At 39.9% G+C, this 13435-nt stretch overlaps 1 protein-coding gene across 1 annotated transcript; it reads left to right on the forward strand.

Moving 5' to 3' along the window:
- The first annotated feature begins 1774 nt into the window (after positions 1-1774).
- tmem218 (transmembrane protein 218) lies at positions 1775-12828 on the forward strand. The gene is made up of 3 exons (XM_017691288.2): positions 1775-2214; positions 4156-4258; positions 11171-12828. Exons 1-3 carry the CDS (start codon positions 2105-2107, stop codon positions 11303-11305), a joined length of 348 nt encoding a protein of 115 aa, XP_017546777.1. The 5' UTR covers positions 1775-2104; the 3' UTR covers positions 11306-12828.
- The last annotated feature ends 607 nt before the right edge of the window (positions 12829-13435 follow it).

Consider the following 13435-nt stretch of genomic DNA (forward strand, 5'->3'; position numbering starts at 1 on the left):
GTGCTGTACGGAAAGCGCTCAGTCCAGTCTCGCGCTGCTCCGCCGTGTGGAGTCCGCTGGCCCCCTGTCGGCGCGCGCTGAAAATGTGACAGTGACGAGCCCGAGAAGGCAGACAGCCCTGCTTCTGATGCTCTTACCCTGACAAACCTAAATCTATAGTCACACTTTAGGACACTTTGAGCTGTAGTGCTGAACCAGACTTCTAACACAATACATATCATATAGTGTATGTAATAATACATAATTTAATGTTGTACAGTACATCTGGGATGACCTGTAATTCATTGCCTCCGATTATTTATTATACAGCGTGCAATACTCCTCTTTATATATATATATATATATATATATATATATATATATATATATATATATATATATATATATATATAAAGAGGAGTATTGCACGCTGTATAATATATATATATATATATATATATATATATATATATATATATATATATATATATATATCCATTCAGTGTTGTACAGTATATCTATAATAATATACTCTATATTAATCTATAATTGTATGTGCAGCCACTCATGCTGAAGCCTGTGAATTATCAGCCAACTGTGTTTGCACACTGTTTAATCAGCCCACCGCATTTAACCCATCCATGTAGTGAAACACCCACATGCATGCACACTAGTGAACACACACTAGGGGGCAGTGAGCACACTTGCCCGGAGCAGTGGGCAGCCCTACCCACGTCGCTCAGGGAGCAAATGGGGGTTAGGTGCCTTGCTCAAGAGCACTTCAGTCATGGATTGTCAGCCAAGGGGATCGAACCAGCAACCTTCCGGTCACAGGGCTGGCTCCCTAACCTCCAGCCCGCGACTGCCCCCGTGTGGGTACCCTTGGGTGGAAGGCACGACACATCATGGACAGGCCATCATAGTGCTGACATACAGACATATACAATAACACCTAGGGCCAATTTAGCATCTCCAGTTGGCCCTCTGGAGCAACCGGAGGAGACCCACGCAAAAATAGGGCTAAACTTGCAATTTTCAAACAGAAAGGACTTTGGTGTCTCACACACACACACACACACACACACACACACACACACACACACACAGTAGCTAACAGACTAACGGCTAGCTATGATGCAACAATACAATATAATATATTATGAAACAATACAATGCAATAAGATGTGTTACAGGATATGATCTCTTTGAGAGGTTACAAAACCTTGGGGTAAGGTTAGGGAAGTCTAGGGAAGGCTAAGAAAATACCATACCATAGTAATACTATAAGGAACTACAAGATTTCTATAGTGCTATATTATACTGCTGTTTAATGTACTAGTCTCTAATAAGTCTCTAATGATGCCTCTGTATAAAATTTAATACAAGACGTATCTTATATTAAGTTTTAATACTTGTGCAATGTCCTGCAGCGAACTGTAAACAGTAACTGTGCAAATTTACTAAAAGATCCTGATAGGTATCCTTAAAAAAATTCAAACAGCATTACTACAGACTAAAGGCCATTAATTCCACACTGTTTCAGAGACCTTGTGGAAGGCGCCTGAACGCTTTCACTGTTGATTAAAACATGTTTGAACATTAACCCGATTTGATATTTGCTTGGTGTGATACAAATTCATATTTTAATAAACAACTGAAGTAAATAAAAATGATCGGACATCACTACTCCGCTTCTCTTGCACCTCTGTGGTGGTGAAAGGAAAAAAATGCACTACAACTCCCAGCATCCTATTCATGTGAGTAAGAAACGCTCTGATTGGCTGTTTGTGTAACATAGGAAGTGTGGCTGTACTGCTTGACGCCGCTTTGTATCCAGGGAGAAACTGTTAAGATGGACTTTTTTTGGCTTCGATTCACAGAAATATGAATTCGTACAGAGACAACGAGACAGAAGCAGAAGTGGCTAGTTGAGCGTACGAGAAGGCGGTTAATCAGCTAGGTTAGCTTGGCTGGCTAGCTCGCTGTTCAGTTTACTTATTTCTCCACCACGTAACGCTGACATAGAGCCAGCTGTTCACACTCGCTTTGGATGGGACTTGTTTGAACAGTGTTTAGTTCATAACCTGGTTCGTGTAGCAGGTGAGGTGAGGCGAGGTAAGGTGTTATGGCTGGAGCGGTGCTGGGTGTCGGTACCGGAGTTTTCCTCATTGCCCTCATATGGATCGTGGCTCTGGTTCTCGGCCTCCTTCTGTCTCGAGCCTCCGCTCCAACGAAGTGAGTTACTGAAACGGCTACCGCTCCCCATCCTACACAGTACAGAGGCACCACAATCCTACGAAATGTGCTAAAGAGAATGGGTCCCTTTATAGCCACGAGTTCTGTATCGAACCACCCCATGCTTAAATGGTTTTTTGCATGGTGATGGGATTCTTCAGACGGATGGAGAACGTATTGTTGCGTTTTTTAAATGGTTCTTTAAGGGTTCTTCTGTTGGTACAAGCTTGATATCATAACAACAGATTTTTCTAAAAGCCATATACCTTCTCCATAAAGCTGAAGATCTGTTTCACCATGCAAAAAAAAAAACAACATGCAAATGGTCCTGTACAGAACTCATGGCTCTAAACAGAACAATTAGCTTTACTAAAGAATCCTTGAGGAACCATCATTTTTAAGATTGATGACCAGTATAGTTTTTTTTTTTCTTTTCAAATCACAAATTGTGGTTCTAGCTTTGTAGTGAACCCTTTGAAGGGACAATATCCCAATCCCCCACTGCCAGCTAAGTGCTCCACTATCTGTATGGGTTTATGTACGTTATATAGTTCATCATTTTTACATGATGAATTTCCAACCCCTCTTCATCCGTTAGAAGAAACAGCTAATACTGATATACGTGAGTTGTCTCTGTTCTGATTGGTCTCATTGGCCACAAAGCATTTCAGTCTTACACACTCCTTATAATGTCATTGAGAATCATGTGAATCAGCAGAGCTGAACTGCTGTGGGCTGTATGCAGATATATGTCTATCAGAGGTGCCCGATCTTGATTCTGGAGCTCTTTCACCCTGTAAAGTTCAGATCCAACACCCCTGACATTCAGATTCCACTGACGGCTTGCCTGGATCAGGTGTGTGAGGTTAGGGTTGGTGCTCAACTCTGCATGGTTAGGTTTGGGGACCCCTGATGTTAATGCTTTGGTTTTTGGCGACATTCATGGTAGATTAGTTTCCATGTATGGACTGTAGGTTGAGTTTTGTTTATATGCTGAATCAAGCTTTTAAGATTAAGATTAAGTGACCCTCACCTCCGCATTTAACCCATCCATGAAGTGAAACACCACATACACACTAGTGAGCACACACACACGCACACTAGGGGGCAGTGAGCACACTTGCCCGGAGTTGTGGGCAGCCCTATTCGCAGCGCCAGGGGGGCAGTTGGGGGGTTAGGTGCCTAACTCAAAAACACCTCAGTTATGTGCTGTCGGCTCTGGGGATGGAACTGGCAACCTTCCGATTACAGGGCCGGTTCCCTAACCTCCAGCTCATGACTGCCCCTTTTATTTAAAAGTGTGGCCATAAAATGGGCACTTTCAGACATTTCTATGAACATTTTCATTGTTTTTAGAAACACGGCCATTAAGCTGTTTGAGGCCTAAAGTGCAGAGCAGAACAAGCTTTGCTTAGCGTTAACATGTAACATCAGACATTTCATATGCACATTATTGTTGTGGAACACTTATTTTTATAAGTGTCAATATGAAGGGGCACCAAACATGGATAAAGATAATGAGACATCATTTTAATGGTGAATGAAACACATAGATGTATCCATTTTTAAAGAGTTAGTACTTTTTCCAGCTTAATATGTTAATAAGTAATTTAGTAGTAGTAGATTTAACACATACCTCACATTTCTCTTCACAGGAGGCTAAATGTCTTAATTGTTCCGCTCCTAGCTCTGCATTTTGGGGGAAAAATGTGAGGAGAGTAGGTGCCATGCTGTTAATTTCTTAGCTCGTTTCATGCTGTCAGTGTCATTAATTTAAAGTGTCTACTTATGAAAATGAATGTTTATGTGGTTCTTTAATCACTTGCTTGTTCTCCACTCCGTGTACGGCTAGGGATGCAGTCTTGCTAGCATTCACGTTTGTGTGAATTTGTGGGTATTTTTTAAAATTAATAATACTATTTTTTTTTTTTCTTTCATCAGACTGTTGATTATCCCCATAGTACTTTTGGCCTTAACCGTCACCTTGATCCTCGTCTTTTTCCCACGAGCTCCTGAGGTCCCTTCCCCTGTAAAAGAAATGCAGGTCAGTGCCTTTGAATTTAAAGATAGAAGACATGCGTAAGGGCTGCTCTTCTGTCCTTCCTATTAAAACTGTGTTCAAACATTTAGCCTTTCAGGTTAATGGCATAGAACAGAATGTATTGTGTCTTGAATGTTATTCATTTAAATTGGTTTATTAAGACAATGACCTTACATTAGACTGTAGGTGTTTATGGTAGCCAGAAATGTTAGTATTACTGAATTCCACGTACTTAAGTTTTGTTGCATGTGTACTTCTTAAAGAAGTTTGAAATGATAGCTTTAAAGTTGCTGAAGTGCCAAAAAAAGAGGCACCTACAAACTTTAGTTCCTATTCTGATAGATGCAATAGTGGAGAGTAACTAAGTAAATGTAATACGTTACTGTACTTAAGTAGTTTTTTCATGTATCTGTACTTAAGTTTTTCCATTTTTGGGTGACTTTTTACTTTCACTCCACTACATTTTGAGAAATCTGTCTTTCCTTTTGGTTTCTGTGTGTATTAAAAATGTAACATTTCAAAATGAAAGAACCGCAAAGCCAGAGCACCAATCAGGGCACAACGGTCACTTTGTTTAGAGCTGGTTTTGACCTGTTGGTCATACCGACCCAGTGCAGCACGCGGTTCAACGTCAGCGCAACAGCGTAAAACTTTGGGAGAGTCTGTTCAACATAAATGATGAACTAACCTAACTTTGTGTAAATAGAGCACAATATAGAAATATGTCCACATATGCAGTCGAGACTGACGCGGCTTTTTTCTGAATTTCTACAAACACCATTTCATTTTATAGTAAATGAGTTTGGGCTGGTTTATGTTTATGAACAGACGCCTACAGATCAACATAGTAAAGGAGCTCATCTGTGATCCTGAGTTTAAAGCCAGTTTTTATTCAACTTAAACTTGGAACTAAGTTGTAAATAAATCTGAAACTGAAACTTTGCTTGTGTGTAAAAAGTGATTTCAGAGCCACTCGGTTCTCCCTGATGGAAACTGTTTACCTTCAGTGTTTTGTGCTTCTGATCATTTTAATAGACGTCAGCGTCACTAATTAATGACGTTCTATTAAAAGACTGGTTTACCAAGAGAGACGCTGGAGGACATTCACCTGAAATGAGTTCATGAAGCCAGTCTTGTTACAAAATTAGTAATTGGACATAAGAGTCATAATTAATCTTTTAGTACTTTTACTTCTGATACTTAAGTACATTTGAAGGCAAATACTTTAGTACTTTTACTCAAGTGGCGGTCTAAAGGGAGGAACTTCTACTTTTACTGGAGAAATATTTCACCTTGGGTACCTGCTTTAACTCAAGTACATGGTTTGTGTACTTCATCTACCACTGGATAGATGCTGAATCTAGAGATGATACAGATCTGATACGAGATATCGGCATCAGGACAAAATCAGCAGAGCATGTTGGATTAGATATCAGAGGAAAAAATGAAGGAATGTTGTCTCATCCTGTAACAAACAGGCAGTTCGTTCCAGCAACACAGTTTAATTGAGTGTTGGCTGTGTTTCATTTAAGCTTAGCTCCTTTTAAAGGATAGTAGTTTTAAAAAAACAAAAATTGGCCGTGTTTCAACCGTTAGAGGAAAAGAAAAGGCGTTATTGTGCCTTTTCTAATAGCTGTGTTTACTTGGGTCATTATTTTATTGACGTAACAATTAATGTTGTCCAGATCATTCAAGGCAGGTTAGTATTCATCTCTTAATTGTGGCCTTTTGGTAGTTGATGGAAATCAAATGCAGTTATATTTCATGCTTTAAAATGTGTGCTACAGGCAGTGGTTGCTGTTGTTGTATTTAACACAATCAATGATATTCCTAAAGGAGCCGTTAATGTAAAAATGACTCTACTGTGCAGCACTCAGATCAGTAAAAACCTGTGATTTACAAACAAATAGCCTGACACAGTGTTTATAGTTTCTGACTGGGTTGTAACGACTCCTAGATTCTGATGAGTGATTGAGCCATATTAGAATATTACCTCTCACGCACTTCAGCCAGAAAGTCAGTGCCACACTTTATATAGAAACACGAATTCTGACTGTAAACCGCTGAAAATAAACGTATAAAGCTCAGTTTGTTTAATTTGGGGATGTAGCCTCATAGTCTACACATTTTGTTTACTTTTATTGTTTACTTTATAGCAGTAATGTCTGAGACAAGGCTCTGCGCGCCAATGCCCAGACAAGATTGAGACAAAACCATGATTTTTTACAGGAAAAGAAAAAAAAAAAGACATGGACAAAAGTATTGGGACACCTATGCATTACAGCTACAGGAGCTTTTATGATATCCCATTCTAAATCCATAGGCATTAATATAAAGCCGGTCCCCCTTTTGCAGCTATAACACCTTCCTCTTTTTTGCGAAGCTTTCTACAAGATTTTGGAGTGTGTCTGTGGGAATTTTTGCCAATTTATCTAGAAGAGCATTTGTGAGGTCAGACACTGATCTTGGATGACAGGGGCTTGACTTGACATCTCCATTCTATTTCATCCTAAAGGTGTTCAATGGAGTTGAGGTCAGGGCTCTGTGAGGGCCAGTTGAGTTCTTCCATGCCAAGATCACCCAGCCGTGCCTTTATGGACTTTGCTTTGTAGACTGGGGCTCAGTCATGCTGAAACAGAACAGGGCCTTTGCCAAACTGTTCCCACAATGTTGGATGCATACAATTGTCCAAAATGTCTTGGTCTGCTGAAGTATTAAAATTTCCCTTCACTGGAACTAGGTCAACCCCTGAAAAACAGCCCCATATCATCTTCCCTCCTCCACCAAACTTAACAGTCAGCACAGTGCAGTCAGGCAGGTAATGTTCTCCTGGCGTTCGCCAAACCCAGACTCGTCCGTCAGACTGCCAGATGGAGAAGTGTGATTCATCACTCTACAGAATACGTTTCCACTGCTCCAGAGTCCAGTGGCGGCGCTTTACACTACCCCCCCCCCCCATGCCTGGCATTGTGCATTTAGATCTTAGGCTTGTATGTGGCTGCTCAGCCATGGACACCCATTACATGAAGCTCCCAAAGTGCAGTTCTTCTCCTGATGTTGCTTCCAGAGACAATTTGGAACTCGTTGGTGAGCGATTCATCAGAGGATGGCCACTGTGCTCTTCAGCGCTCTGCCGCTCTACTCTGAGTTTATGTGGTCTTTCGCTTTGTGGCTGAGCTGTTGTTGTACAGACTCTTCTATTTCGCAATGATTGCACCTACAGTTGACAGGGGCAGATCTAGCAGGACAGAAAATTCACAAATTGACTTGTGGCAGAGGTGGCATCCTGTGACAGGGACATGTTTAAATTACTGAGCTCATCAGTACGACCCATTCTACTACTGCCAGTGTTTGTCTATTGAGACTGTAAGGCTATGTGCTTAAATTTTATCCACCTATTAAAAATGTATAACAAGTTTATAATATATTGTGTAAAATGTAACAATACATAGTCTAAGCATTTTATTTTATTAATTAGTATTATATTATAGTCTTAGTGCAAATTTGCATTGTAACTTTGAAAGTAAATGAAAGTAAAAGTTAACTGAATATAGACCACACAACATACCTCAATATTTATTATAAAATAAAGACATACAATAATCTGCTCTCAGTGGATGTTGGAATTTTAGAACCAATGAACGTCAGCAGACAAATAATACCCAGTTAATCAGTTCCCAGTTCCCAGTAAGGGGGAAAAAGTTCAGTTTATAATGACCTCAGGCAGTGGCATCGCAAACCGCTAGTCTCGAGAACAACTTCCAAGTCCAACTTACACCGAGACAAGACCGCGATAAAAGGATGTTGAGACAGAGAATGTTACTTTACTTCACCACGAGTAACAATACCTTTACTTCAGTGTGGCTTTAGGCTACTTTACCCACCTTACACAAAGCTCTGCTGTTACTCATGAAGGGCAATAGTGCAAAAAACAGAGGATGACCTCATTCCAGATTTGTCCACAATATTTACACAGATGTAAACCACACTGAAAATGGGATTACACTCTTTATTTCCTCAAAACCAGCCAGTGCCAGCATTCGGATGTTCCACACAATTCTTCTTTGAATGGTAAAAATGTTGAATTTTATCAAACATGGTTTGAAGTGTTGAAGGTTCTCTAATTGTCATGCTGCTGGCATTGTAATTTGTGTGTGTGTGTGTGTGTGTGTGTGTGTTTTGCACAAAAGACCTGGTGTGGTTTATCTCTCTCCAGCAGCAGAGTAGCACAAACACACAGCAGCATTTTCCCCCAGTGTGCTTCTGCCAAAACCACTGCACCTCACTGCCAAACACACACATACAAATCACACAGTTTACCTTTCAGCCTTTCAGCCTGAGATTAGAATAGAAAACACAGTGGAATATTGTTAACTGGAAGGAAAAAAAAAAGTGTTGTAAAGCTTTGAAAAAAAATTCACAAGGCCTAAACAACACGACTTCTTTTTAGTGCAGCCAATGGGGTCTCGGCACGCGGTTGCGTCGGCTCATTTGTAATTCATCACTGAGCTTTAGCCCATACTGTAAGATCCACAGGGTACTTTGCTGTGGTGATGCTGATTTGGGTCAGGTTTTTTTCTGTTTCCTCATCACTACTGCGATGTTTATGTGCTTCCACTGTAAAAAGAACAAGAGACGACACCTCAAAAGCTTTGGATGTAGACGAGTGATGGGCTTTAAACAGATGCGTTTAGATCTCAGCTACAAACACAAAGAGTTCTGTGTGTAGAGTCAGTATAACATGCTTCTTTAGACTGGTTCTTTATTGTAGAGCTCTGTTTTTTAGAGCTAGCCACACTGAAGCTAGCCCTGTTTCTGCTGGCTGCAGTACGTTTGAGCAGATCGTCTGCTTCTCCTGATAAGTGGCCGTCTGCTGTATAAGAAATGGCTAAGCCCTTGCTGTTGTACAAAAACATATCACAGTGCCAATTAGGCTGGCCCCAAACAGGAGCTGGGCACGGCACACTCAACGCCGCATTAATAAAACATGGCCTCCGCTCTTTGCTTCGCTAGCCGGCTAATTGGCAAATTAGAAAGTGAGATGCGTTAAACGAGAGAACACTGCATTCACTGGAGACGACGCCCTCCCCCATTCTCTCTCGTTCTCTTTCACACACAACAGACACGGACTCGCTCCCTCTCTTTCTCTCTTTCCCCCCACTCCGACTGTTTCACACAAACAGTCACTGTTTCATTCTCACACCTCTTTCTCCCTGGCACAGTTCTTAAGGTAGCTTTCCTATGATCAGGCCCACATACATTAGCCCAGGCCTTTAGGGACTGCTGCTGCCATAAGTATTCATCTCTCGACCATGTAAAGCTTTATTTCAGCAAGGTAAGGCGGAAGATTCGGAATATATGAAGCTTTGTTGTAGCGGTGGGCGGCATGGCCTTCAAGAAATTTTCATCATACACAGTATTAGACTTGTGACAATGCGCATATAAATATTCAAATTATTTTTTTTCTTCTTCAAGACAGGGTTAATGAAATGATGTGCTCTGTGAATCGAATACAGTTTGATTTCATGCTATCAAATGTGTGATATTTAACACAATCCATGATATTCCTGAAAGGAATAACCATCAATGTAAAAATAACTCCACTCTGAGCTGTAAAAACTTCCCTCTCGCACTCATTTCAGCCAAAACGTTGGGTCCCGCACTTCATATAGACGCATAGGATCTGCCTCTAAACTGCTGTAAATGAACTTGATGAAAGCTTCAATTTAGAAATGTAGCCTTGTAGTCCGCACAGTTTTTCATGTAATATATACCTTGCATTTTGTTTCTATTACTTTTTATAGTTTTCTTGTTTGTTTGTTTAATATTATGCCAGTTATCCCTCATATAAGCACTGTTGTCTTTTTTGGGGGTGGAAAAAAAATAGGATCTACGCAAAAAAAGATGAGTAAATACATATAAAATAAATAAATGCAGGGGTTATATTAGCTTTTCTATCTTAATTCTGTATCATAAAACATTTTATGCCAATGGCAATATGTATAGCAGTGTAAAATTTGCATAACATTCGCTGTGCACAAAATGACTTTCATATTAACCTGAACTATTTTGTTGCACACATGGACACACTTTCATATTTCACATTCATTTGGAAATAAACAGAGTGGGTCCAGATGTCCAAGACTGCAGTGAGAATCTGGGAATGTTTGGGTTTTTTTTTTCCATTCAAGTCTGGAACAGATTTGTTTAGAATTTCGAAAGTTTCAAGGTAATGAAAAGTTCTATTATCTTATTAGTGTTATTTCTTCCATTAAAACACATGGTCGGATGTCTCTCAGTGGGATTTGATCTACTCATTAGAGGCTTCTACACAAATTTGTGTACTCACGCTGGCAATGACTAGGTCATTAAAACAAAAGGGGGACATATTTTGTACTAAGATCTTCTGCAATTCATGTTAAAATTTCAGTTCTGCTTCTCACTCAGATTGTTCTGCTCCAAGGTTTGTATTCAGTTAAAAAACAGAATGCATACTATAAGCATTTTCACTAGTGGTCTCAGACTGTTGGACCCTGTAGAGTTTGCAATGCTCAATATTGTTCAGCTTAAGATAAAAGCGATTGTTCTTTGTTTGCCGTACTGTGCAATACAGCAACTCCCAAAAGAGGGTCTTGCATATGTTCTTTCTGTACAAACAACTAAACAGAAGCCAAGTGTATCTATAGTATGTTTTTGCAAAGCTTACATCTCGGAGATTTTATGAGATTATTAGAAATAAAGTGGGATACTTTTTGCTTCCTGCTCCTCATGAAGGAGTTCTGCTGACCTCTAGTGGACAAATCTGACTTTCTCCCCTGCTTCTATACAAGGATTTCTGTTGTAGCATTGTCCTATTCAGGTTATTCAGGAAACACATTTATAAATGTATAATACCTTCCCTCTGCTTTGTTTCAGATAGTGGACACATTCTTTATTGGCCGCTATGTCCTGCTGTCTATAGTGAGCGTGATGTTCCTGGCAGCTCTGTTCACTCTCTTGCCCTTCCACCTCCTGGAGCCGGTGTATGCCAAGCCTGTGAGAGCCCACTAGAACAGAGACTGGCACATGCTAAACCCCAACGGACCCAGAGGGCCTGTCTGGCTCAGCCACTGTCAATGGGCCCAGCTTTAGAAGAGAGGGTCCTACAAGAGCCTCCAGTGTTCCCCTAGTGCTGTCCAAATCAGAAGCACCGACTTATGTCCGATTGTGGAGAACACAGGGGGACTGTTAATTACATTGCTGAAAACAATGATGTGCATTCAAGATTTAAGGCTAAAGTACATTGAAAAAGTGATGCACTGAATGTACTAATTACACCAGCATAGTTATTGCAAATGTTAAGCAAACTGAAAGACAAAATAATATTTTATTCTTGTGTGTAAAGCAAAGTAAATCAGCAAAACACTGTCAGTGTAAATATTGTTTTAATTGATTTTAAGGGTTATTTTCCAGCTTTTGTACCTACAAAAAATGTTTCTGCCTAGTTAAGTCTTTAGGATGTAAACAAAGCCATTCAGCTGGGTTTGATGTGATGTGCCGTTTTCAAGAAGCTTACAAAACTAGTTTTATAACAAAACTTCTGATTCTTAACGGCTCTGAAAGCTCCCTCTTTCAAAGTTATTCCACTAAATGGCTATGAATACATTGCATGATGCCTGGGACTTTGTTTAATGATGGTTTGAAATAGAGTTTTGGCATACAACATAATTTTAAGTCCATTCAAGGCAGTGACGTACATCCAGGCATCATGAAGGAAAGATAGTACCCACAATTGTATTATTTCAGAAGTTAATCAGCATTACATATAAAAGCTCAGAAGACTCGTTTACCAGTAAGGGGCATAGTAAATAAAATTACTCTATTTGTATTGTAGACTGCGTAACCCCTGGTTCCTATCACCATGACTGTAAAAAACATTTGAATCCGTGCACCATTTCACATCAAAACACTGAATGATTTTGTTAAATGACAGAAAAGGCATTCCGTGTGTATTTTTTTTTCATATCAGATATCTTGAGAAAATGTCGCAGGGTTTTATTTGTCGTTTTCGAATAGTCTTTTGAATAAAACCACTACTGTGTCTAAATTGCACAGTAGCTTGTATGTCTGTGATGTACTTGTGGATTGTACTGATGGGGCTCTCTGTTAACTGATCAATTACAACGCCACATTGTGCTTGTTGACAACACAAACCACACAAATTTCATCAGCTCTGCACCATATTGACATGCTAATTTGGCCCAGTGGAAGCGTTCTTTAAGAGACCGTCTCACTCTCAGTACAATGCAGCAAAAAATCGCAGGGAGCAAAGTTGGGCGCGTCAACAGAACTTCAAGCTGTGCAAGTTGATTATTTTGATCGTAACAAGGCAAAGCTCTGTGAGGGGTTTTTGTTGTATCAGATGTTTGCCTTCAATTTCATAAGTCTCTAAACGAAGCCCCACTTGGAGATGAACATCATTATAGTGCTTTCTTCACATGAAATGTTTTGCATGTGTAGTGTCGTTGCTGCATGCTGAAGACATTAGGAAGCTTGCAGTAAATAAAAGATAGATTGTTCAGTCTCACCTTAAACACGTTCACACCCTTGAGACACACTGAAAGGACATTTGGTCTCTTTGTTGTAACGACTTGGTTCAAACTGCCAGAAACATTATTAGTAGATTCATTTATAGACAGAGTCTGAAAGAGACTCTAAGGTGATCTACATGATCAAAGTTTAATGCAAAGTTTAATGCAACTAAAGTGGCTTGACATAAAAAGAGACGCCTCACACAGCCTCCTGCAATCTGCTTGAAATTTAATACGGCCTTATCAGATGTAACCATCTCAAATTTGTGAGATACATTTCATTGAATGGTGATAATGTACCATGCATTGATCTCAAATGATGCAGTTAAGTTGGCTTGACAAAGCCAACCTACTGTTCTTCGTTTAATTATTCAAGGTTTTTTTGAACCAGTTTCACAGGTCGCAATTTTTAAAACTACAAACTTGAAACTTTGCAGGATCACACACATAAGTAGTGCACTTGTGCTTCTGGGATTGATTGCATGTACTGTTCATTATATATACACATATTAGCAACCCCCTGGGATGACAGCAAAGGCCAAGCAACACCTTAGCAACCACCTGGGATACCATAGCACTGGCTTAGCAACACCTTACCTACCACTAACGT

Source organism: Pygocentrus nattereri, chromosome 18, assembly GCF_015220715.1.
Source record: "Pygocentrus nattereri isolate fPygNat1 chromosome 18, fPygNat1.pri, whole genome shotgun sequence".
In the NCBI taxonomy this organism is placed as follows: Eukaryota; Metazoa; Chordata; class Actinopteri; order Characiformes; family Serrasalmidae; genus Pygocentrus; species Pygocentrus nattereri.